At 41.4% G+C, this 27,506-nt stretch overlaps 1 protein-coding gene across 1 annotated transcript in view; it reads right to left on the bottom strand.

The window, feature by feature from the left end:
* Positions 1-27,506, bottom strand: part of lrba (LPS-responsive vesicle trafficking, beach and anchor containing) — a 180,744-nt gene that overhangs the window by 145,297 nt on the left and 7,941 nt on the right. Inside the window, exons 2-19 of the mRNA XM_061086902.1 lie at positions 15,029-15,260; positions 13,066-13,166; positions 11,985-12,080; positions 11,152-11,273; positions 10,347-10,473; positions 9,438-9,557; positions 8,443-8,589; positions 8,002-8,199; positions 6,573-6,706; positions 5,643-5,751; positions 5,056-5,208; positions 4,259-4,427; positions 3,722-3,801; positions 2,977-3,039; positions 2,307-2,404; positions 1,901-1,993; positions 901-1,009; positions 446-527 (exon numbers count right to left, since the gene is read on the bottom strand). Of these exons, the coding sequence (XP_060942885.1) occupies positions 446-527; positions 901-1,009; positions 1,901-1,993; positions 2,307-2,404; positions 2,977-3,039; positions 3,722-3,801; positions 4,259-4,427; positions 5,056-5,208; positions 5,643-5,751; positions 6,573-6,706; positions 8,002-8,199; positions 8,443-8,589; positions 9,438-9,557; positions 10,347-10,473; positions 11,152-11,273; positions 11,985-12,080; positions 13,066-13,166; positions 15,029-15,260 (2,233 nt within the window). The remainder of the gene's footprint in view (positions 1-445; positions 528-900; positions 1,010-1,900; positions 1,994-2,306; positions 2,405-2,976; positions 3,040-3,721; positions 3,802-4,258; positions 4,428-5,055; positions 5,209-5,642; positions 5,752-6,572; positions 6,707-8,001; positions 8,200-8,442; positions 8,590-9,437; positions 9,558-10,346; positions 10,474-11,151; positions 11,274-11,984; positions 12,081-13,065; positions 13,167-15,028; positions 15,261-27,506) is intronic.

Raw genomic sequence — 27,506 nt, 5'->3', positions numbered from 1 at the left:
ACACAAACTGCTTAAACATAATAGATACTCTAAACTAACTTAAGTGCAGTTCAGTTTTTTGATAAAATAATAAAATTAATAAAATGCATACACCAACACAGAATATCTCATACATTAAATTCCGTCCTTTTTATGATTTTTCTTTATTTATAATTCCCTTTATATGTAAATTATTCCTGACAGATACCGGCCTCCAATAAAACCAGCCGATGTGTGTATATATTTATCACACAGAGCTATTGCACCATCCCCGTGCTTAAGTTCCCCTTGTATGAAAATACCCTCTGGCTGCAGGATTTATGTCTTTCATTTGTTTGACTGTATATAGAGATCGCACTCTTCCGTGGGGACTCTGCTCCGGTGCGCTGTGGAGCAGTAGGTATGCAGAGGGTACGCTACAGGGGAATGATTTAGGGCAGTAGTGTGGCGCAGAGGAGGCACTTACGTGGGTTGAGGATCTTCACAGTGGAGTCGGGGTCCGGATGCTGTTTATGGATCACTTGAGTGCAGATCTGCTCGGTGAGGATCTACCACGGGACAGAGAGGGGGACTCAAGTCGTAAATATCTGCACGGGGCTTTGCAATAACAGAGACACAAACCACAGCACAGATACACACGGCTGTGTATACGCTTCACCGTTGTGTGGTAATGTTTCTGAATAATTGTCAAATCAAGTTGCTGCAGGTGATCAACCATACAATTTATGTGTTTTGGGCTTTTCATTAAATTTTCATACAAGTAGAAGGATTTGACCGAGATTAGCAAGCTAGGCACAAAAACAGTAGTTTTGTGAATCAGATGTAAAAATATTAGCATGTAGCTGAACTCAGATTGGTATGTGTGTTTGTTTGTTGTGGTCAGTTCAGGTTCTGGGGAGTGAACGTGGGCAGAGCACTGACCTCGAAGAGAACGTTGTAGGTCGTCATGCTGAACTGGCTGCAGTGCAGCATCAGCCGTTCAGTGAGCAGTGAGAAGAGGCCGTGACTCAGCATGACCTCAGATTTCCTCCTGATCGGGACATTAAGGGGGTCAAGTGTCAGTTAGTAAACATCGCTATGTGCCAGAGCATTATTCAGGAAATAGAGCAGTATTATTTTTTTTTTAAATCTGTATAATATCAGTTTGAAATTACACATTTTCAAAGACAGTTCAAAAGGCGAAAATCTGGAGTTTCCGATGAGTCAAATATCTGCAGCAGTTGAGATCTGTAGGTGTGTAAATCAGACGCGCTCCAGCTGTCATGTGACTTGGAGGAAATGAAGAAAGAGGATCCCTGCTGACTGAGTAAGAGGAGTTTCTCTGACACCTTCATCTCTCATCATGGATCACTTCAAATGTGACTTAAACAAATAAATAAAGCAGTGGACTGAAGAACTAAACTACTGAAACACTCACAGGGGACACACACACTTTAATTGGTGGTGATAACCCAAACAATTTAATGGAAACCTTAAAAATACCAAATAAACAAACAAAGAGAGGTTTGGTTCAGTGCATCATAATTATAAAGTATTTTTTTGTATTTTCTTTTGACATTGAGGCCTCCAGCTAAAAGAGAATGAGCATTCACATGAACCAGGAAGTGTTCTAGATGCCTGATTCCTCTGTAAACTACAATATTTTATAGTATTTTAACTCATTTCAACAAGATCAATAGCACACTGGCTTTATTTTAAATATATGAAATTGAGGAAGTGAGTTGAAAGAATGAAAGTCATGGAATCACAGTTTTCTTGTTTGTAACTTATTCATTAATTTTGCTCCAATAAAAATGTATACTTTAACATAATGTACATTTCTGACACACACTCAACTAAAGAGAAATTATAACTATAGTTTAACGTAGTATCTGGAACAATAAGGATTAAGTAAGGATTTAAACTTGGACATTGTACTTACTTTGGTGGCAAGTGCTTCAGAAAGTAGCCCATCACTTTGAGTGCCTGCACTCGAATTCCTTCACTTTTTGAGGCCACAAGCTTGTAAACCACACTGTGAGGAAAAAGCAAGTTTGAATTCAATTATATCCACTTTTTTAAAATGAAAAATGAGTAACATTAGAAGTTTACATTAACATTTACCACACTTGTAGCATCAGATTAAAAATTATCCAGTAGTTTTGAGTGCACAATTTTCATTTCACAAATATATTTATTGTTTAAAATAGAATTTGAGGCATTTTTAAATCACTGAGACTAAAACTATAGAAATCAAAACATTGAGCTCCAACTGTGACCATTACATTCTTTATACTGACTAATAAACAAGTACGCAGTAAGCAGATAACCCAATCAGTGATCATTACCGAATCCCATTGCGCTGGTCGAAGGCCTGGACCATGGACCCTGGATGTTCAGACATCAGAGCCACCAACAACTGCAGCACATCCATGATATTATCATCCTGAGGGACAGAGAGGAAGAGGAGTTGAGGGGACTGTGGTGTTCATGGAGACCAGTGGGACAATTATCGTCTCTACTGAAGCTGAAGAAGTGAGTCCGCTTTCAAGAGGATAACTTATGTGACGAGGAATTCAGAGTCAACTGAACACGTCAGTAAAAGACAGAAAAAAATATATGTGCAGTTTCTTATTATTGATATTTATTCTCCTGCTTTCTATACGTCTGGTAGTAGCAGCAGTAATGAGCATGTGAATCACAGTGTGGTCTCTATAAAAAGAATGGCTGCTACAGGTTTTCAGCCGTGTTGTAATCACCCCACTGAGTTAGTGACCGATCAGACGGATTCATTTGTCATGCATCACTCCACTGTAAACAAAACCACTTCAACCAGGACACTGAACTGGCAGAGGTGGAGAAAAATAACAAGCAACAGTAGTTCTGCCTTTAGCAGCAGGAACTGTTTGCTCTCTCCCAGCACATCAGATGGAGGAAAGACACAGAGCAGTACAGTAGTGCTATGACGCCACCTGGTGGTGAGGTACCCGCTGCATGAAGAACTGAGTAGCAGCCTACCTCGTGCATGGTAAGGAGGTAGTTGAGGATACTCTGCAGCTCGTCGTCTTTGACTCCATGATCCTGAAATTTAATCACACAAATGTTATCATGAGTGCTCCACTGTGATCACTACAGTATCTGAACTATAGGCCTAACACATTAGGAAAAACTGGCTAAGACACTTGGGAGAAACAGTAAATGAATCTAACGACAACGTTTTCAAATATCTTGAGGTGAACCCACTGCTCTGCAAAGAGTTATCTGAGCTGGATTACGGAACAGGTCGTTTCACTGATGAGGCAAAACAACATAAAGCAAATGGAAGGAAAAACCTTGTGCTCAAAACTTCACGAAGGCAACAAATACTGAAACAAGAGCTTGTGGGTGTATGTACGGATTTTCCCCTTTTTACAAACGTAAATCAAGACAAGTAGTTTTACAAAACAGAACCACAGGTAATATCTTCACATATTCTCACATCCAAACATAAAAACCTTAATCATATATCCAGTTTTTATCCGAGAAAAACGATGCTAAAACAAGTTGAAATTGTCGAATAGATACAATTATTTCCTTCGGAAGAATTATTGCTTTTCCCTGACTATGACTTTTGCTGTGGCAGAAAGTAGCAGCAGGTTTTCCCTTCAACATAGTGCATTATGATTGTGCCATCAACAATCAGACTGCTGTTGAATGTTATTCTAACATCCAAATGTGCCGCTTTCTACAGAGAATCCTTTTTGTTTGTCATTGTGGGACGTACCTTCATTATGAGCTGTTTGACAAACAACAACAAGAAAGCTCGCAGAGACAGGATCTCTTTCTGGTTCGGCCTCGGACCGTCTGAAAAACCACACAGCAAACAAGGGCTGATGTTAGAGGCTAGTGACTGAGAAGGTATAAAACATGTTATATTTAAAAGTGAGTATTAGCGTAGTATGCGTTTCTGTATAGATGTTCATATATGGTGAATGGTTATTTGTCTCTATACGTCAGCCCTACGATACACTGGCAACCTAATTGAACTTTTTTGAATCATTTGTATTGTTATAATAGTTTTAAAATCATAATAGTATCAAGTAAAAAAAATTAATTATCACAATTTTGATACATTTTTCTTAAATTTCAGCTCATCAGTGAATTGTGAAGCACTTGATTGATTGACATGCAAGTGAAATGCAAGAGGAGGAGCAGGAACATCATAAGTATGTGAGTGTGTGTCTGCGCGTCTGTGTGTTTGTGTGCTTGTGTGTGTGCTTGTGTTTGTGTGCGAGTGCTCATGTTTGTGTGTGTTTCTCACCGAGGCCTTTGGGGATCACCCCACTGCGGTCCTGTGGGTTGACGACCCAGTAGTAGTATTTCAGTGTATGCATGACCTGCAGCACCGTGCCCACCCTGCGAATGGCGTTGTAGATGGTCACTGTGCTGATGAACTCCGTCGCCAGGTAAGTGTAGTGGGTCAGTTGCACCTGGAAGAGAACCACAAACGTGAAAACACACACAGTGACACACACTTAATCGTTTAAGGGGAATAATCCTGTTTTAGTCTATCCAGGAAATTGGAGGCTTCTTTGCCCGTTAGGTTCGGAGACAAGTCATTCTCATTTGAATAGTGGCTGAGTCACAGATGAAGGGAAGGGATAACCTTGAACTCTGAACTGAACTGGGACATATTGTAAATAAAAAGAAGGACAGGAACATTCAGGGGAAAAGGTGATTATGACTGGGCAGGTCTATGTCATCATATTTCAATTCACTAAATGATCCTGATGTGTGTCTGGCTGTTTGCAGGATAATGCAGAAACCACTGAGCCAACTTGAAACTTGATGGAAGTGTGGGCTCAGGACCAAGAAAGAGCCCATTAACTATTGGAGCAGTTCTGTTTCTTTAACATTACGAGTTGAGAGTTGAGCCGTTTCTTGACATTTCTTAGAATTTCTGAAGGAATAATTTAGAGGTATTAAAGATGGAATCAGGTTTGTATATGCAATATGGTGAGAAAGTGGAGAGATGCACATTCCAAGTTCCCTTCTAGTTGAAAAATGTAATCAAGAGTAGATTGATACCCTGCTCCGCTCTGTGTTTATTCCCGTTACCTTGGCAGGGGCATGGATCCAGATGACAGGGTTGAACAGAATGTGGTCACACAGCTGCTTCAGCAGTAAGATGCCGTTCTGCAGGTTGCTAAGGTATCTGGAAAAGGCCAGCACGATGTCCAGGACAGGCCGCGTCACATGCACCTTGGACGACTAGAGCACAGAGACAGAGACAGAGAGTCGGTGAGGCACAAATTGTCACAATATATGTGTTGGAAAAAAAGACATTGATGTGTCAGTGAAAGGAGTCAAGACAGAAAAAAGAACAACTAGGGAACTAGGTTCAACACAGAGAGGGGAGGGAAAGGACACATGCAGAGAAAGATGAGGAGGAGCTCCTCTTCTGCCTAACAAGCACAAAATCCAGCTGTGACCTCGGAATACAGCTGAGGGAAAAACAAAGTCTGTGACATATTAAGTGTTGGTGTGTGTGTGTGTGTGTGTGTGTATCTTTGTGTGTGCTTGTCGCGCTTTGAGAATCAGCCTTATTACTGCTGCTGGGTTCATTATGTGTGCAGCTACTGGTCCAGAGTGATGGCTCTCCTGTGTATTTCTTCGTCAGCTGAGCCAAATGGTGTTTGTCTCACCTTCTCCAAAGTGTAGCCAATCACGAGGAAGCCTTTGCAGGCCAGGACCTGCTCTTGCATAGCCACCGAGTTCTTCAACAGCTCCATCACAAAGGACAGCAAAGTGCAGCTGTGACACAGACAGACAGACAGACAGACAAAGAGAGGGGGAGACTGTGAGTTAGACAGTGACAATAATCTATGTATGCTGCTGACAAAGCCCTGACTGTGAAGGGCATATCCTACATGAAATGTGACTGAATGAGGGTGTCGTGTCCCCATTGTGCTGGGAGAACAGATTCTAGTTAGCATCACCTTGAGGGCAGCACAAACAACAACACAGCACTTTGGAAGTACGAAGACCTCGCAGCTTTCACGCTCGGCGTTAAGTCAAAAGTTTAAAATGTAAAACGTAGTTTCCAACCACTTTGTAGCTCTAACTGCAGGCCTCTGTTGTGACAGTGGAGCCTTTAAATGTGGCAAAAACAAATTGCTGTGACACAGTCTGTAAACCCTGCGGTGATGGACCCGAAGGTCGGAACACAGAAACTGTTTTAAATGGTAAATTGTGCGGATTGTTTGAGAATCACAGTGTACCGATATTGTGACCCTTAGTTTTAGCTTCTTACAGCTTACTTTAGATCAGTAAAATATCAAATGATTTGCCTGATAACCTTTAAGGATCTGGGTGTTATCATCTCAAAATAAAGTAAATAGTGTCTCCTGCACCTGTAAATACTTTCATTTTCAGTTATTTAGTATGTATAGCATAGTATCATATCGTATAGTATAAATCAACACTTCAATTTATTGCAAGATAAATAATATTCCAAAAATCAAAATGAGTTATCTCTAAGCAAAAACATAGAAAGGCAATAAACAAAATGCAGAACTAACTAACGTGTGCAAGTAAATCTGCATGCGTGTGTGTGGGGGTGTGTGTGTGTTTACCCGACAGAGGTGTCCAGCTCATGGCTGGAGGGCTGGCGATAATCCAGCTGTGCAAACAGAGGGAAGAGGACCTGCACGCCTCCGATAGAGTGGATGCCACTCTGGACCGAGTGAGTCACCACAGCCTTCACGTCCTACAAAACCCAAACACACACACATAGTCACATTTAACATGTACATGACCTGTATCTGTACACGAGTCATTGAGTGATGTGCATTGAATCAACTCTATGTGCTGATATCATTTAAAAGTAGTCACATAGTCAGAGGTGAAGAAAATGTCAAGGACTTCCACTACACACTAATGTCCCTTTGAACATGTGACCATTATAATGCAGTTGAAACTCTAACCATGTTTTTTTCAATTGGCAACATTGCTTCCATAATGGATTCAGTTTTGAAATGCACATATTTGAGGGGGTGAAAACTATTCAATTCCAAGAATGGGACGAATGTACAACCCAAGAACATTAAGCCTCCGGGCCACTGACCGTCAGTAGATATAATACTGAAGATGAGGAATAAACGACCTTAGTTATTCTGTGTCTGATGCGTTTACTTGTGTCAGTGGTTTTGTGTTGTGACAGAAACGCTGGCTTGTCCAAAGTTCTCCAGTTCTATAGGATTTGGAATTTTTGAAGCGTGTATAGCAAAGTTGAAAATATAGGTCACATTCGTTCGTATTTCACACTGCGTGTATGTTTGTGTGTGTGTGTGTGTATGTTTGTTTGTGTATGTGTGTGTGTGTGTGTGTGTGTGTGTGTGTGTGTGTGTGTGTGTATGTGTGTGTGTCTGTGTGTGTGTGTGTGTGTCTGTATGTGCGGCAGCAAGAGCCTCCATCACAAAGGAAACAAAGCATTCTCTTTGATGAGAGGGCATGAGAGAAAACTCAATTAAAGCTCGAGAAAAGAAAACTCGGAAGTGAGTGAAGAAATAATGTTGTGTATTGGTGCGAGTTCATGTTTGTCTCAGCATGGGAGCCCAAGCTTCTTCACGTGCATGTAAGTAAATCCTATATGAGAGGAAGCTAATTCCACAGTTAGAGAACTGGGGCCAGCGTTTCTCAACAGCTGCAGGAGTCTGGCAGCCTCGACACATTTGCACCTCTGCCCTCGTTAAGGCTATTAAAATGAAAAGATGCCAACTGGGCCACTTTCATTATCATAGAGAGAGAAGGAAAGAGTAAAGAGTGGCATATATGGCACAGCGGGGGGGAAGGAGCGGGCATCCAGGTGCTGTATGAATCTGCATCGATTGCTTTAATGTCGGTGCAGCAGTGTGGCTTAGCAATATCAACACTAATCCAAGGCGGGTGGCTACGTGGTACATTAGCAAAGTGTTGTATTTAATAGTAACTTTATTTATACAACCTCTTAATTCAAAGACAACCAATTAAATAATACAACATTATTTAAAATCGGGATCTCACCTGCAGCATGAGTGCATGGGGGGAATGGACGAAAATGGAGGCGTTGTCCTTGGGGGAGGACTCGAGGCAGAGCTGAGCATCTGTGGCGCGAGGGTTGTACGTGAAGGCAATACTGGAGGACAGCTTGCCGTCGTACAGTAAGGTCTTATGATGCTCCGCAAACAGCAGGTCGCTCTCGGCCTTGTACTTGAATGTGCCCTGGGCGGAAGGATAAGAAAGGGGAGAGAGGAAGATTTAGAGGAAAATGGTTTTCTTTGCCACAATAGAAAATGTGTCAGTTAATGTATTTTACAATGTTAGAACATATTAAAAAAGATACAGGAAAGAGTATCAAAGCCATACCAGATTTCAACTGCAAAAAACTAAAATTATTATTCATACTTTGTGCGATTGTGTGCATTTTTTGTTAAATGATACATATCAGGTGTTGTGCTGTCCAACCTGGTAGCCGGGCCCCAGCTGATAAATCGCCAGGATCTGAGCAGCGCTGAGAGCCTCTCCAAACAGGTAAACTGCTCCCATCTGTCCACAGAACACACGGTTGGCATCTGCCGTCTCCGACGATCCCAGGAAACACTTGTCAAACGTCTGCAGCGGGGGAGATGATGAAGGAGGGAGGGAAGGGACAGAAGAAAGACAGAAAATAAGGACAAACAAAGCCCAAAAATAGCAGGAGAGAACAGAGGGAAGAGACACGTTCATGATAACACCAGCTATAAATGGCAACACAGCCTCAAACTACGAGCGCAGTGTAGCTAACATGATAAGGGTCCATCTTCTCCGCATTACCGGGAGGGGAAGCATAAGCAGAAGTGTTGAGAACGATGAGGCCACGTCTCAATCAAGGAGCTAATTAGATTTCTGACATACTGACACATCTAGAGGATTACGCTTCCACTGTGGAGGCATTTTCGGTCCAGAGCTAAATTTGATTTAAGGCCCTCATATCTCAGCATGACAGAAAGCAATCCTAGGGACTGAGAGAGGGCTCATACGGTTAATTCTGGGAGACAGAAATGCGCACAACATACGTGTCTGTGAGTGAAAAGTCAACTTGGGAGAGGTGTTCGCTCTCGATAGGTTCTTCTATATATTTGTTTGAAAGGAACAGTGCTATTTAACAGACTGTAAATAATACTGTAAATGAGAGTTAGCTGTATCGCCTGATTTCCATGTGTTGTCCCTACTCAGATTTTAAAAGGCAGCCTGAAATAAAATGACCTCTGATATAATTATAAATCTCTATGAATAATTCACTTGCACTGTGCATAGCTTCAAAACTAACTGTAAAACAAACCCTGGATTAACACAGTATGAAAAGAAAAAACAGGATTAAAATAATACATCTGATAATAAAAAGCAAGCAGATGAAACACTGCACCTGAACCATGTGAGAGAAATCAAACAGTACAATAGAAACCTGTGGTGATACTCACGTCACTGGTGTTGACAAACCAGGCGATGTCTCCAAAGGAAGCCAGTTCTCCGTTCACGTAGCAGCTGAGCTCACTGTTTTTCCAGCGGTTGTAGGTGTAAACAAGAGTCACCATGTACCACTGCAAACAAAAAGAAGCATCTTCACACACAGGAAACTGCTACAACCACACACACACACAACAATAATTCAGGATTTCATTACAAGCTACTCAATTAGCCTGAATCCAGCTTCACTTTTCACGAATCAGTTGCAGTTCTGCCTATACTGGATTCTAGTTTTCTCCTTAACAGTGAAAAAGGTGACTACTGTAACCACCATGAAATTGGTTACTGTGGTTACCCGTGGACATGGAAGAGAATGCATTAAAAATGGAGTGAAAAAGAAATTCTACTAAAACGAGCTCTCTGTGTCCTCGTGAGGTTTGTCGAGGTAAGTTGGAGCCTTCATGCCCAGGGGAGGCAGGAGCAAGTTTCTTAATTTTCCACAGGCGAAGGCTCTCTCTGCCTGTAATGATCTTCAGTGTGTGTGTGTGTGTGTGTGTGTGTGTGTGTGTGTGTGTGTGTGTGTGTGTGTGTCTGTGGTGCGAGTGTGTGTATGTGTGCCTGGAAGAGACTAAAAGTATTAGTAGTATCTCCCATCGCCCTCATTCCTCCTTCGTCTACTTTTACTTTTCCCCAGAGTCAGGTGAGATGTGACAGTTCTTTCTTGGAGCAAGGTCTGGATTTATTGTGTGGCGCACGTGGGTGTCTGTGTCTCCATATGTGTGTGTGTGTGCGTATATGACTGATTATGTGTGTGCTTACATATGGATTTCAGTGGTATATTTACAGAGACATTTCCAGGCTTTGTCTTCTGGTGACAATGACTACATGCTTGCACCCTGCCTTGATTTTGTTCCTTTTCCTACCTTCTGTGGCTTGAAGTCGTATTTTACACAGTGCTGGAATCCTTTCCCCTTGGTTTTTAATGAGGTCACTATCAAACAGCCGCCCACAAAGTGCGCAGAGTAACCGAGGCCTTTACTGGTGCGGAAACTGAAAAGAAAGGAAGGGAAGGTACAAACACACACGGCTTTAGCATTCGTGGCCAGCATGGATTATATGGTGTCCCAGTATATCATATAAACACTTTAAAAAACATCTCAAAAGGATAAACATGGCAAACAATTACTCCTCAACTTCACAGACTCTTCCCATCGTTCTCTGTGTCGCGGTGAGACGGGGCGCCTGCAAGTGATTTAGTGAATTAATCTTTTTTTAAAAAGGGCACGGGGCTGAAGACGAGCTTTTATTACAGATCCTCTCAAGCAGCTCGTTGGCCGCTCGGCTCGGCTCTCACTTCCACAGACGCCCAAACAGATCCCCGTTGTGTAAATTAGATTTTTGACAGAAATTAATTTTTGGTTGAAGATAAGTTGATCAGAAGGTTTGATTTACTTGCTCCTCCAGAGAGGAAAGCAAAGGATGGGGGAGATGTGAGAAGATGGAGGGCAAAGCAGAACCATCTATCATCTGTGAGGATTAATGCTGCACGTCTTTGGGCTTCAGACACATTTCAGATACATTGTGATGGGGATAATAACACTTCATGTTAAACACCACCTCCCCTGCCCTTTGTAATAATTAAACTGGAACTTTACGAGTTACATGTTAAAATATACGTTGAGGTTCACTGGTCCCAAAATCAAAATACAGTGCTCCAGTGTTACCCACCAGTAGAGGTAAGGCTTGTCTTTGTCTACGTTGATGTTGTTGAGAGGATCCATGCGGAGCCACGTGTGGAATGTGAACCCATTCTGGTACGGCCATTTTGCGATGGGAGGCAGAGCTATGGCCTGTGTGACGGAAGAAAACAACATGAGATACAGATGTTAAAGTTATGTACGCAAATAGTTTAGACAAACAAATATGAAGCAAACATGGAAAAGTAAGAAAACTAGTAAGATAATCTCTGACTCTGAAATATGTATTTTACTCTTTCAACCAATAGCATTTGTTATGCGTCATCCTCATAAACAGACCTTACATAAGGCTGTGTGTTATTTGAATATGCACATTTTGCATCTGCAATACAACAAGTAGAGAAGAGCCACGAGAGCCAGTTCCTGTGATACTGATGACAAGGAACAAGAGGGTTTTGAATGAACTAATGAGCAGGAAAGGTGAAGGCAAAACCCTCACAGCACGGTTTGAAAAGTCCAAAGCTGCCTCAACATGAGTATTTGAGTCAGACACGAGATAACTCTGCTTAAAGAGCAAATAGAGTTTCATCAGGAAGAGCATGGTATGAGACCATTGTATGTAAAGAGCATGAGACACATCTCCATTTCTACACACTTTACATTTCAGAAAGAGTACAACCGCCTTTGAGGAGCTGCAGTGTCAGACTATGAGTTAAAATACGAGACAAAATTTGTGTGGGTCAGTGAGTTTCTGGCTCAACGGAGGAAACCATGTATTACAAAATAATTAAGGAGATTTTTAAGGAGATTTAATGGAACATTTGAAACACTATGGAGGTTGTACATTGCGGTTTTCGTACTCACAGCTGCATTCTTTCCTGGGAAGCTGAAGAAGGAGTCGGGACCGTTTCTGTGAGCCATGTACTTCAGCACCGACAGAAGCTTCACTGCGTGACGAGGCTGAGATAAAAAAAAACAAACACAAACACACACACACACACAGATAACATTTTAGAGAACTGATAATATGATATTAATGTCAAAACAGCCACACACAAACATATTAAAAACCCAGTTACACACTTGAAGCCACAAATGATTAGAAGCGAGTAAGGCTGTGTTTCAAATCGTTCTAAATTTATCTCTCAGACTCAGACTGTGACATCTAAAGAGATTCACGGAGCAGGAGATTTGACTCAGTCTCATTGATCTCATTATACAAGCATGGTATCCTGCATTTAAAATATGCTGCTCTAACACAGAGACATTTGATCACTGCAGTTGAATCAAACCTAAATCCCTTTTTTGTTTATAGTCAATAAGATTTTCAATGAGGTCATTATATTTATTATAGTAGAAATGGCTGTGTGTAACACCATCGCTCTAAACCCATCCACCCCGACATTTTTGTTTCCAGAAAAAAAAAAGCAGAGCAGTGGCAAGATTTGCTAAAAGAAAGTGGGAGAGGGAGGTGAAATTTAGAAGCATCAAATCAAACTGCCCTATTTCCTTGACAACTTGATTGGTGTCAGTGATCAATGGGCAACTCTCCCTCTCATCCTCACTTCATCTGTCTCTCCCCCTCCTGTGCCACTGCTCTGCCTGGATACAGCCTCTGCAGACGCATCATACGTCCCGAGTTCAGTGAGGTTATTCTGCTCCAGCTGCACTGAGCCCAGGCGGCGTATTGTCATGTTCCACATTGTGCAAATATCGTTACTTTGGCTCACGCTGTGCGACTGTTGGAGTAAATACGCGCTGAATAACATGTAATCTCACAATCCCACCTAATGTCAATAATGTGGTGCTGCTTCAGAGTAGAAGTCTGGCTTTCACGTGATTTATCTTGCCGTGTGGGATGGCAGCAGTCGAGGTGTCGCTCGCACATTCCTCACGCAAGTCCCGGACGACCAAGACAGATCGCCGTGACACGACTCTGACTCACCCACTGGCCTTCCTGCCCCTGCAGCTTGCTGAAGAACAGCTTCAGCTCCTTCACCGTGATGCTGTAGCTGGCGAGGACGCCCAGCATGTCCACGAGGAGGTCTGCGAGACGGACACACAGCAGAGGGCGGGGGTTACACACAGAAAGACAGAATACAATAATCTCTCCAAGTGAATAGTGCAAAAACTGTAGAGATAGGATCATCCATGTGTCCTTACCTGGTTTTAGCATTAATGTGTTACTATAAGGAAAACCCTACAACCTCATAATTATTATAAAGTCTTTTGATGCATTTTATAACCTGAAATACTGCACAGCTACCAGAAAGTATTTTAAGTCTCCCTCCATTGAAAATCCAGTTTTTAAAAGTATTAAAGAGCAGCCGGCAGTTTTAATCCTTTACTAAATGGATTCTTACTCTTGTCTGAAGGCGATAAGCTACACAATTTTTAAAACTGCGACATATTGCATTACCTAAGAGTGTTTTATGTACTTGGCGTTTCTTTCTGCAGTTTAACATTGTGTTTCTGCATTTTGTGATCTTGCAGGATGACTGTGATTAGTAAACCAGAGGACACCCTCCACAGGGCAGCTTCTCTTATGAGTAACTTCTGACTAATGATGAGCCATAATGTGACAGATCTTTGACCAGTGCATGCAGTGCCCTTGATTTAACTGTCCAAAATAGTGGAGAGAGGAAGAGACAACAGGAAGGACATTTATTATGATGAATACATCAAAAGAGCATATATATATACAATTTAAACCTTTTAAATGTCATTCAATGCAAAATGTTACATGCTTATGAGCCATATAGCAGAGAACTGTGGTGAATATAACTATAAGCATTACTTTCAGCTGCCTAGTTACTGCTGGGCTGTATCATCCCTGCTCCACTGCGCAAACCCTCCAGGCCAGCGCTGTTCTCACTGGCTGAAGTTCAGTGAGTCGAACACTGTAGGATTAATTCGAACTAATTTGCAGATGGCCGACAGACTAGACCGGGACTCGGGGGAGACTGTGCAGGATGATTGTGCCCGAGCTCGGTGCAACGCAGCACAGTGTCTCTAACAATGGAGGATGAAACCATGAGGTAACTGCATTAAAAGAAGAGTGGGGGTGGGGGAGTTGTTGTGTTAGTTGTTTTATGATACTCAATGATTCATGAAGTTGGAATTCATGTATTTGCTTGCTGCCCCTCCACAGAGGTCAAAGCTGAGGGCCAGAGAAACTTCTCTTTTGGAGGTGAAGAGGATGGAATGAGTTCAGCGAGTCCAGTTCAGCAGTGATGTGTCACAGGGGATCGGAGGGTGGATGTTGTTTTTCTACTGCGACACAAACTAGCAAAATCTAAATGCAAATGAAGGCTCAGTTTGACAGACATTTTTGCTCAAGTTGGTTAATATGGCAAAAATGGAAAAAGGAGGCTTTTTGATTTGTTTAAACTTGAAATCTAATAAAAAAAAATCTACATGATTGAAACTAAGCCTTGCATAATATTTTGAAAGGCTGAAAGAAATTCAGATCTCTGCAAACATTATTTTGTATTTTTTTTTGTTTTCCTTCTTCAAATCACCACACTTTAAAATTTGAACTTTAAATGTGTCACTGTTCTTCCAGGGCATCCATGTGTTGTCAAGGTTTGGCAACTTGTAAATGGTTTTCTGAAAGTTCTGAAGTTCTGAAACATTGAAACTTGAGGCTTTAAAGAGGAGATTTCTAGTTGTGAAACTCACTGGACATACACCTGCTCTCCTCTTGCAGTCTGTTATTTCAGAGTTGAGTTAACGCGACTTTTCAAAGATCACACATATAAGAGTTTGCAAATCCCGGGATTCTTGGCAGTGATGTCCAGCAGCTAGGATCTAAAACTCTAAAACTGGTGGTCTGGGATCCTGGAGGCCTTTTTTCAGTTTTGAGAAGACAGACAACACTTTGTCCACGGGATTACGGACGTCAGTACCTGCGATCATGCTGTCTGTGGTGGATATCCGCTGGAGCACCTGCTGGATGAGCCCCACATCGGTGCACGCCTGCAGGTTGCGGACGCTCTTCTTAAGGATGGCGGTGAAGATGCTCCAGACCTCGGCCTGACAGGTGGGCTCACACTTATCCAGCAGCTCCACCATGCACAGGATGCTGTCCGGCTCCTGGATGATGAAGTTCATCTCCAGGTCAAACTGGCCGCCGACCAGCTGGAGGACGCATACAAAGGGAGGTAAGGGAATGTGGGAGGGAGGGTGGGAGGGAGGGAGGGAGGGTGTACAGTGTGAGTCAGTCCATCATCGGGAAAATAGAACAGAGCAATAAACAACTAAGAAAAACTAAAAAAGTGCAATGAATTCCTCTTTAAATCTGCAGCAACACAAAACCAAGAGCTTCAAGAAAGGCCTGATGTGCATCACATAACTTTGTGTGTCCACTGCACTGCACTGCACACACTAAACAGATGATTAATCATGCATCAGATCCACTGCTGGCCAACTGGATAAAAGGTCATGGGAGAAACACGGGTCCCTGTCAGTCTATCTGTGTGTCTGTCAGTCTGTCAGTGCACTGGGCTGTTTACAGCTCCAGCCTCCGGACACTGTGAGAAGTCACCCAGAGCAGGAAACATCAAACCAGGAGCCATGTCAGGGAGACGAAGTCGGACAGTCAGCCCGACTCAAACAGTGGATTTAAGGGTCTTTTGTTCCTGAAGGAGGATGTGGAATACTAATGGCAGCTGACACAGCCTGGCAGACACAGACCTGAGTTATAATTCAGTTTTACTTACAGAGAATAGATACAGTGATAGATTCAGATGGATGTAAACCTCATTGGAAGATCTATAGAAAAGCCTTTTAATGCCAGATTTCAAAAAAAGCTTTTAACAGAGAGCACTTGGTAACCTTTGTTAGATATAAGAAATAATAATATTTATTATCTATTTATATCCAACAGTCATAGCTACAGGCACCAGACTGATATGGATTTTTTTTTTTTGGGGGGGGGGGTCGATGGAGAAACAAATAATAGGAGTAAAAAATACATCTTTATACTAATATATTGGCTGATACGAATTTATATATTTTCATTCAGAGCATGTATTTTGAAATAAAATGTTTCAGCACAGATCTCCAGCTTGTTTCGGGGGGGCAGTGAGGTAGAATGATATTACAATGGAGTAATGTCCTTTGTGTGTGGAAATAAATTGTGTGAGCCATAAATGTCATAATTTGTCACTTGTTAATAGTTGTGATGACATTTTTACTATTGAACCCTGCCTAATAGAAAAAGATAAGGAAAATAACAATGCTGATGTCATATTAATAATGTGAGTGGCGCCGTCATGTACAGGAACACGGACTAAAATAAATAAAAGCGTGATAGTCGTACTCGGCCATTAGACGAGCTGTGTGTGGAAACAATATGATCTGGTCCACGGAATGAAATCTGTCCCATTAAAATGACTGAGGTGGGATTAACACTGTGGGTGAGAGTGTTGAGTACAAGATATGAGACGGGGGGGGGGACGCTGCTGCTGCAACATCCTTAAAGACAAAGGGATGAGCTGAGGATAACACTGACACACACAGCTCACCTATTGTCCCTTTAACCTCATCTCATAGATATCTTTTTATTCCATCATGTCCAGTGTGAACATTAAAGTGATCGTATCCTATCCATCACAGAATACACACGTCCCATTTCCTTTATTTACCTCTATAGAGTCTTGTTTTGAAAATGAATGCAAGGGTGTCTTGTACTATTGTTCTAGTCAAGGGCCAAAATGTATTAAACAATCATATTTAGCCATTATTCATGTGACAATAACACTGTTTACTATCTTAGAACAAAACAAAAGTATCACTTAGTCTGGTATTTGTATCATTTAATCAATAGTATAGTCTATAAATGTATTTTTTTTTTTTAAATCAAGATGCCATAGAACCTGCATGACAAAGAAATAAGGTTTTGTGCATAACATTGTTATGCATAACTATAAATAGACAAATTTGACACAAACACAACAAAATATAGGACTTAAAATGAGAAAATTACCACATATTTTTCATAAAATATTAACATAAATGCACATCTTTCCTGCGTTTTAATATCAGAAATGTGAATGTTCAGTCATTTTAACCAGCCACGCTTTTCAAAAACAATGTCCCAACTCCTCCGGATAACTCACAGAACAGATTTATAAAACAGAAAGTAGCCATGACAGCTCTTTAATATTTTGATGCTATGTATAACAAATAAGACGTAACTTATCTGTTGTTTGGGGGGAGTTAGGACAAAAACCTGTGTCACAGATAAAGAATTAAAACTAAACTCTCCGCTTTAGTAGAAGAGGATAGGTTGTAAAAAGGTTTTTGAGTTTTGTAAAGAGCAAAAAGATTTCCACAATAGACAATTTATACACTACAAATAGTAGTCAGAACAATCAAAAAGATACTTTAACATAAAGGATTCCGATGAAGAAAATACTTTCAAGGAAATGTCCCATAGCCACCTGTAGGGCAACAAGCCGGTCTTAAAGTACAACAGTTCTACTAACACATGCAGGCTGTTAATGCCCCACCGGCAACCTGTCTCCTTTCCTTTTTGTCACTCAGCAAGTCGCTGACAAATCCCACGGGCGTCTACAAAGTGAAGTGCACCGAATTCTGAGAGGAAGCCCCCTCGATTGCAGCAAGGTCTGCGAGTAATGGATGTCGGGTACCACTTTACCACAGTCACAGTTGATTTATGAGTCTGACGCCGCACATGAGTCATCAATCCATCAGACAGTTGACCGAGAGGACCGAGAACAAATGTAGAGGAGATGGAGACAGAGTGTCACACTGTAGTGACACGTGCACCTGGCAGGCTGGCACACGCGTGAAGATAATAAGATCCAGTTCGAACCTGATGTGGGACTAGTGTGGAACAGAGCTGCTATAATTGGGCGAACTGATAAATGGATCAAAAGAAATCAATAAGCAACTTCTCGGTTGTTGTTATTTTGGAATGAAACTGTTTAAAAGACAAATGTAGAGCTGTGAATTGCAAAAATCTGTGTGACAAAAACTATTGTGTGTATTTCACCTTTTTTTAAAGAGTCCGCTAAGAGTTTTTGATTTAGTCTTTTGAGGTGAATGTTTAACCTGACAAGTGTCTTGGGGAGAATCTGAAGAGCCAAGAAATGGATGATTAATGTAAGTTGAATCAGCAAGAGTTTGTTCAGTGGTGTATTTTACATAAGAAGTCAGCTTTTGGATAAAAGTAAATGTCAAAGTAAAAGTCAAAAGTACTATTCACTGTCTCATGGCATAAAGAATAACCACCTTCACCAAAGGTACAGCATGGAGCTGCTACTGTTTTAAAACTGCACAGCAGCTTGTTAACATGCTGGTGCTCGGTATAAAGTAGTAATACATGATCAGTAGCCCTAAAACAGATTGAATTATGCAGCCATTAATCAACAGTTATACTTGAACCTTAATGTAGATTAAAAGTAAAACGCAATTTCAAATAGTTGTGTTCAAATTTTCATTGTGTCTAATGATGCATGGCACGGTTTGCAATATGTCATTTTCTTAAATTGTTCATTTCAATCATCTACATTGCTCTATTTTGGGAACAGGTGTGGAACGCTGCCAGCTCCGGCCTCGGCTACAGCCAATGATAGCTCCGCAGCTAAAGCCGCCATAAAGCCAGTGTCTTTATGGCAGCTAGACACCAGATCCCTGGCTGGGTAACCTAGCCTGGCTGCTCTCCCCTGAGGCCTGCCTGAATTAATCATGCCTGAGCAGCGAAGCAGCTACTGGGCCGTAACACAAAGCCCCAACAAGCCTCTATGGTCCCCACTCCCCACAGAGAACAACATATGACGACGGGGATAAATGGCACACCAGAGCTAAACATGCATTTCAGCTTACTCGATAGCTGGAGCAAGGATGACATTAGGATTCTTGGGAAATGTCAGACTTGAAATCCAATGTCAACAATGTCTGGCATGACAAGCTGAGCAAAAAATGTGAAAGAAATTGGAAAGAAAGTCAATTTAAAGCAAAAAAGGAATGTGGAGAAGTTGTAACCCTGAAACAAAGATGCAGTGACGCCCGTCCAAAACTGTTTTGATCTCATCATCTATAGATCTTGATGTCACTTCACTGTGGACAAAGACTTCCATTTCTTACTTCCCCCAACAGTATATAACAGTTTATAACTTGTAGCGCCCTCTGCAGCCACAAGTGGTGATTAAAGGTCTCTGAGTCTGATCAACTGAGTGGAAGTCCCTCCCACTAAAAGACAAAACAACTCAAAGATGTATATTCCTCATGTTCACAATTTTAAGCCAGTGAGCAAGAAGCTGAGAACAAGTGATTTACTTAAAAAGCTGAGCAATTTAAGGTCTGAGCCGCACAACACAGGCGTCAGAATCATTAGAGAGACATGTGAGGTAGAAAGATGAGGGAGAGCCACAAATTATGGCCATTTTCTACCAAAGTAAATTACTCAGCTGAAACGAATAGGCAGAAACACTGATGCTGTCAAGCCAGGGCTGCTGGGTGTTGAGCCCATCCATCCACTGTGTGTGTGCGTCTGCGTGTGTGTGTGTGTGTGTGTGTGTGTGTGTGTGTATCCATGTAGATGTTCATCTTTTGGTTCTCCCTCTAATGAACCTGCAATTAATTCTGTGAGTAAAATCATTTGAGTCTGGAGTCATTTGCCTGAATGAGACGACAGCAGAGACAGACAATAGAAACATGTCTGTGACAAATTTGTGCTCACGTCTTGCAAGTCTCCAGTTTTGTCGGACGACTTGCGTCGCAGATTGAATTGCTCTGGACAATCAACATACATGACATACATCATGTGATATCATCAGACAGTTTGGATGTTTAAGCCGTGGGACAAGACTAAGGGAGGATTTTTTAATATCTAATGTTTGATTGAGTCCACTGTAGAGCTGGAATGTCTCTGAAACACGGTGTGTTGTAATACGGCCCAGTTCAATTGGCCTGAGAGGAATTTGAATACCCTCTTGATTGTAATTACAACCCAGCTTGACCGTGGTTTCCAATCCCCTTTAATAGAAATCAAGACGGAAATAACAGTCCAACAAACGAGCTGCCGGAGTAACCCTGCTTTGAGCACACACCACTGGCCTAGTTCTCCAGCAGCTGTCTTAACTGCATCTCTTAACAAGCCATCAAATCAAACCAAAGCAGTTTAGCTTATCCATCCACGAGGGTCCGCAACACCCAAAACGAAACATCCATCGCAACGAACCAAAACATGATTCTTGATATGACAACATTTTATAATCCAGCGAGTCTCCCCTGCTGATGAACCCTCACATTCCCAGCGCGCTGATGTGAGATGTTGAAGTGGCCCCAGCAGATAGAGATGGGTCGGTCAAGCAAATAATCTGTCAGGCCCTGCGGTGCTGGCAGTGATACGGTGGAATGAGCCTCTGATCGAGAAGGTGAAGGGACAGAGGGAAATATGAGGCACTTTACTTGAAGGGGCTTATACTGCATTCAGAAAAAGATTTGACAGAATAAAAAAATTACATCCATCTGTGATTACAGTGCTTTTATAGAACAAGTGGAACCAGCAATTAGACTAGTAATATGCCAGATGCAATGCTGGAAATATGAGGGTGACCATTAGAGACCTCCCCTGAGCCCCGGCTGTATGTGATCAAGTCTGCCTCATGATAAGTATATTAACAGATCTGGTATTATGTCCTTTTAATATTCCCTCACTTACCATTTTGATATTTTACAGTAGGACGAGCGGAGGTAAAAATGTGCACCAGGTCTTACTGGGACACTTAAATTGAACAGAATCATTGCTAATGTTATTTGACACAAATGTGTTTTCTGCATTCTAGCGGTGCCCCAATTCAGGGGCCACATCCTTCAGGGGCTGTCCCATTTTGAAAGCTCCTCCTTACGCAGCCAAAAAATCCAACCCTTGGTTCAATGACAACCAAGGAACTGACCGGTGGATCTTTCTTAGGCCAACCTCCGGCCTTCACCATGACCATGTCCAGAATCTCTCACTAATCACTATATAGTCCATTATAAAGTGAGGTCACCTTTGGCTTCTTACCCACCAGCAAAGTCTCTTCTAAAATATATTTCTGCCATTGTATAAAGGTCTTCCTTGTCCTAGGGTTGTCTCGAATTTAACTATTGGCAACACTGCCACTTCATCTGAAATGTTACTGATACACAGGAAACGGATGAAACAAATGAATGTAGAGTACTACAGACGGAGAATTACTACAGTTTTACTGCAGGGTGTTTATTGTATTTTTATGTTCAAAATATTCTGAAAACATCCTCCCCACTTCTGTGAGCCGGGCACTCTACATTTGTCAAAGAGGGAGTAGAAGGTAAAGTGGTGACAATTATTCATGCAGTAGTGGAAAACATAGGTTCAATGAACACAGCTCATTGGAGACTTTTTATCCGACTCCCTCACTTTATATACAAGTGTTTATTCCAAATCCACTTTATGAATATTTTATAAAGCCACCAAATGGTCTTTTTGTTTTGAGTTTGAGGGTTCTGTAAATTGGGATGAATGTGATCATTATTATTCACCTCTGATTTCATAATTATCACTGGTTTTTACTCATTATTGTACGTTTTCTCTCATCAGTGCCACATTGCTTCCTCCCTTAAAATATCAGACAAAGACATGACAGAGAGGTACAGCGGGGGACGGAGATATTTAAATAGCTGTATTTCTAAGAATATCTTCAGAGGGATAACCTGCCAATCACGGCTGGCAGTCGTTTTTTACACTACATTTAACATGAGAGTGCTTAGGCAGCAGTCTGATCAACACATAACTTCCTTTGTTGCTCCAGTCATTGGCCAGAAAACACAGGTTTAGGATTACAGCTGATAACATTAAGTAGAATTCTTTCATGCAATCGCAAAAAACATTTATCCTGCATTACGCCATCTGCACGGTGTGATGGGAGAAACCAAGATCCAGAACCAGAAAAAGAAAAGCAACTACAGAATTAGCACATGCAACAAATTTCAATCCAAATGGGAGAGAAGAGATTTAGATTGCATAGATTATGACGCCATCCATCATTCTATAGCCATGCTGTTCCATCCTCCTGTTTCATTCGCTGACAGTGGAAGGTGATGTGAAATTCCAAATGTGTCAGAATGTCTGTTTAAGCTCCCTACTTATGATGCTGCCATCCTTCAAAACACAGCTTTTTAATTTCTCATTAAACTCAAATGCACTGCCCTAAACAGGAGCAGGAATTAACCCAAGAGAAGGAAGAGGAATTAGTTTCCTAGCAGCAGTTTGACATGTATTCATCAGTGCACGTGCAAAAAACATAAGCATTTGCACTGGAACCTATCGTGCATTTACATAGTGTCGGAATAATCTGAATCAGGAAGTCACTGAAAATGTTGGTACACGAGTTGCTGACATAAACCACATTAACAAAACTTTTTTAAAGTTTAATGTGTACACGTTTTAGATCATCTGTCACACCTAATCTTCTTTATTTGTGCTTCGTTATTATGCACATATGATAAAAAGATATGTCAAAGTGTTGTTTAAACACTATTAAAACATGATTACAACACATTTTGTTTTTAAAAAAACACATAAACCCACTAAAGTCAGATCAACGACTTCACGGCTCAGGAAAATAGGAACTTACAAGGAGCGAGTTAATGCACGAACAAATACGACACGCTGCTCTCGACCTTTTTTCACATGACGCCATTAAGTCGTAACAGACCTAACACATATGAAGGAGAATTCTTTAACACAGGCACTGCCTATCTGGCCATCTAGCTTCAGCTGCAGGGTGGAGGCTATTGTCAACAGAAGGAAAAGGCTTGTCAGGAAACAGTCCTCATTAGACATCAGGGTCCAGGCCTCAGGGCAACCTTTGGGTTTTTCTAGAAACACTCTCACTGACTGCTTCTGGAATGAAATGTTGAAAATTACAACAATACTGAAATATTCACAGCATGGTTCTCTGCTTGAGAAAATCTTTATGTGGTCTCTGTCTGGAATAGATTATTCAGTATTAACGAAGTTCCTGCTGAGGAATACGTTTCCTCTCTGCAGACAGGGGTTTGAGACAAAGATGTGATCAGGACTGAGGTAAACAAAGAATTTCGGCGTTTGATATCGCAACGTCGCTGATTTTAGTTTGCATAGTGGCAGAAAATAGGAAGGTTGGCTCGGGTGCAACTTGTTAAAAATAGCAGCCGGAGCAGGGAGGTGAAGAAGGAAAGAGATAAACATTAGTGAGGAAATCCAGCCTGAAGCACGGAGGAGTGAAATGAGAATTCTAACACGAAAGAGCCTTGTTTAGTCCTTTCACTTAAAGACATAGCCAGCAAAGTGTTCAATGTACACAAACAGTTTACTCACAAAGAGTTGGGACAAAATTGATGGTATGCATTCTAAGAACATTGTTAAAAACAATTTCTATCCCTTCATTGTATTTACAAATATATTTTTCTAAAAACAAGGTAAATTAAACTATTAGAGTCATATGGAAAGATATTAACCTTTTATAAACATGAATGCAGCCACTGTTCTATACACATAGGATGAATTTGGATAAACCTCTTGCCAAGACAGTTGCATCAATACAAACTGCCTGCCTATTAAAAACATTTACCCTATTAATCATTCGTTTTTAATCCAAGATTTAACTAAAACAAGAAAATCCAAATATTAGTCATGAGTAAAATCCCCAATCTGAACTGGTTTAAAAAGACCAGGCTTTCTCTTAATGATGTTTATAGCTGAAGTGGGAAACCAAACCTGAACACTTCCACTAACATCATAACAAATGTAAAGATTTAGGGAAAAGGTGACTACCATCTATTTACTAATAATAACTTGTCAGCCATCATCTACTTAACAAATTGACTATTTAACAACATTTTTCAGGATCTGTTTGGCTTCGCGTCTCAGCCAAACAAGCTCCTTGGGAAAACCCTGAGCGTAGAATCAGGACATAATCTGCAGTTTTATCCCGACACGGTTGTTCCTCTCTAACCTGCTTCCTGTGGTTTGGACTTCCTGTTTTTTCCTAAAAATATAACTGCCAATGACCACAACACAGTGCAAACACCGGTACTACAGCATACAAATGAACCCATTTAAGCATACAAGAGTTATTTGGTATTAAGTATTTACTGAATGCGCACAACTAAATTTTATAAAGTTATTTGTTTGGGCTACAGATGCAAAAACTTCTTTTAAAAAGAAGCAAGGCACAAAGTGACAGCCATCATGTTGCATGGTTTAACAGATGCCCCTGGGAAACCAAAACCAACTGTTGAACCTTGATGACTTGAGCGTAATTCAATGAACTATCTGTGATGTAAGATGCCAAACCAATAACCACAGCATCAACAATCACGACCTTTTCACATTTACTTCGATGGGTTGTGACCAGATGCTGCCTGGTCTGATTGTCCCGTACATGTCTGATGGCACGGCCTCATGTCTCGTCTTTCAGGTTTATGGGTTACTGCATCATTCATGTGACATCTCGAAAAAGGCTCCTGGATACACGTTTGACATCCGGGCAGAAAGAGTCACATCCAGAGTATTAGGATGCAAAGTTGGTTTACTTCTTTCATATACTGCAGTTTTAATCATTATTAAGATAAGGCAGCTCAGACAGTTATCATACATTTAAATATACATATTCTAAAATATGAGTGATCTTTTTCTCCAAGTTCTGAAAAGGGAGAGATGATCTGATTTTCAAGGAAATGCAATGTCGTCTTATGTAGTTCTTATCTGTAGTTCTGGCACTGATGATATCTGGGTGAGGATTGCATTGCCTTAAGTTTGCCCTTATAGTCTCCTCCTTCTGAAGTACTGCTATCAAACCATGACATCCTTTATTTAAAGTGGGGCTACTGCAGCAACTCAAAATGACTAAAGCGAAGCATCAACTTTTTCATAAAAACATCTGGTATAAAAAAAGCTCTCCAAGCTGTCGAGACAAAAGCTGAATTTTCCTTCAGCCGTAAACACGTTGTTACGATTGATTGTGCAGCTTTTGTATTTAGGCCTCATCTCTCATGTGTAGCCTGTGCTCCTCGGAGGTTGAACGCCAGACCATGGCAACAGATCAGTGGCTGATGAAGAGTGGGAGAAAGCAGGTCAAGGGGAGAGGAAGCATCTAGGGGTCGGCAGTCTGGTTCGGCCAAGGGCCAGTTCTCCCAGCTCTGCTCACTGGAGGCCCAGCCCAGATTCACAAGTACTAACCATCATACAGGCCTCCGTGTAATGCATGATCATGTGTTTGCATATTATTTCTATTTATTTGGTAATAAAATAAATGTTAGAAGGAGTTTGACTATTGTTTTAATTGTTCTTGCCAAGCCTTAAGGGCAGCTGTTGGCTAGTGGAGTAGCTACTGCACAGTCACGCTTCTGAATTTCCAGTGTGAGCAGAAACTTTACACCATCTGGTCTTACATGCATGCACACAAGCATTATAATTATTACTGAAAGCCAGAATACAGTACAAGCATGCAATCTCAGTGCAGATTCACCTCAGCAGAAACGTTAACAAGTACATTCTACCACACAGACATAGCTGATTTTCATGCACAATAAAATGTGGTCAAATAAAATTACTAAACAATTAAAAAGGCGAGAGGAGAGCAGATGATCTCTTGTGGAGAGTAGAATTGTGCAGTCTATCCCATGACTAACACAGAGGAACATGCCACAGGCTACGCTGCAACCAAAGCATTTGCTTACGAGCAGCGAGAGAAAAAAAAAAACTAAATGGTCACCATTGTGCCAGTGTTCTGTAACAGGCCAGGCTCCACAAAGGTTGATCTGTCTGAAGTGAAACATGGTAGGATTTCGTCACCACCATCTATTAAATCATATAATGAAGAGCATGGCACAGTGTGGAGAGAAAAGTGGGCAATAAATACATCTTCATGACTAAAGAACAAATCAAATAGGGAACCGTAGCAAAATACTGAATCATCTTTGACCTCATTGTGTCCTCAGTGCTACCCAGGCCACAGCCTCCTGACTGCGTGTTAACCGGCTGCGTTGGCTCATATCATGTCAAATACCAACTGTAAATGCTGGTTGAAGAGCATTTAATATATGCAAGCAAAGGGTCGAGTATGGTCTAGAAAGTTCTGACAAGTAACTGGTCCGGACAGAAGGTCAAACAGTCTCCTGCTGCTTCTTAACAAGTGAGAGATAACACATCCTGACACTTTCTGGAGTTTGTCTTAAAACAGCTTTACAGACAAACAGCAATTACAGCAATATAACGTGGTTTCCTTTCTTATGTGTTAAACATATTAAGACTTTCAATTAATCTGCCAACAACAACACTAAGGAGGGACAACAGCTTAAGACTTCGACACGGTAATTCTCTTACAAAGGATGAGCATTGATTATTATGTTATAATATTCACACATTTTGTGAGGATTTAACATTGAAACTTGGCCAGCAGGCAGGCAGCATTAGCATATCATTACACCCCCGACTGTGAGGAGAAGATTGTGTGCCAGGAGGTTAATACCGCTTTCTGTTTAGCCAAAAGCTCGGCTATAGTGTTCCAGCATGTCAACAGTGTTAACATGACGTGTGTGTTTGTGTGTGTGGGTATGTGTGTACACTGCATTCTCAGCTGATTATCAACGGCACAACTTACTTATCCACTGGATGCGCGTGAAGGTGAAATCAGCAATGACAATGAGATTCGTAGCCAAGAGCAGAGGTAAATGTAGAGGAGCCTGATGTAGTGCTGCGTTTGGTCGGAAGTACAACAAAGATATGTCTTGGTTTGGGGATTTTGTAGAGGCAGTAACCACTGAGCAACAAGCAACAACTAACAAAAATAACACGGATTCAGAGATTCATCTCAAAATCTTGTCCCTCACTTACACCAAAGTTAGAGGATACAAAGGGTATTTAAATGCAGGTAAACCTAATAAATTAGGCAATTGACTCCTTTCCAGTTGCCAGTAGAGGAGGTTCTCTTCCCTCCCCCCCCTGAGAGTCATGTTCAAACATTAGCAAAAACCCAAGAAGCTCTCCAACCTCACCGTCGTGTCAGTGTTTCACCAAGATAACAAAAAACAGGAAGTACACAAACCCTCATGGCTATTTACTCTCCAACCTGCAGAGGTTCAATGTACGTCATAACCTTGCTCCGGAAAAAGGTGCCGCGTCAGCGTCTAAACTCCCGAAATAAGGAAGAAGATATGGCCTCCACCTGGGTGTCGTGTTTCTGTCACCGCCCATTAAAACCTGAGTCATTTGACCCCGGAGTGAATGCCGATTGTATCCATGGGTTTTCTGGAAAGGAGCTTTATATAAACACAGTCATCCCATCAGGACACAGCAGGTGAAAACCTCTAAAAGCTCCACTAAACAGCCAAGACTATTGTGTTCAA

Source organism: Limanda limanda, chromosome 2 (assembly GCF_963576545.1).
Source record: "Limanda limanda chromosome 2, fLimLim1.1, whole genome shotgun sequence".
NCBI lineage: Eukaryota > Metazoa > Chordata > Actinopteri > Pleuronectiformes > Pleuronectidae > Limanda > Limanda limanda.
The sequence above is the reverse complement of the archived record's forward strand: the minus strand, read 5'-3'. Positions and strand labels throughout refer to the sequence as shown.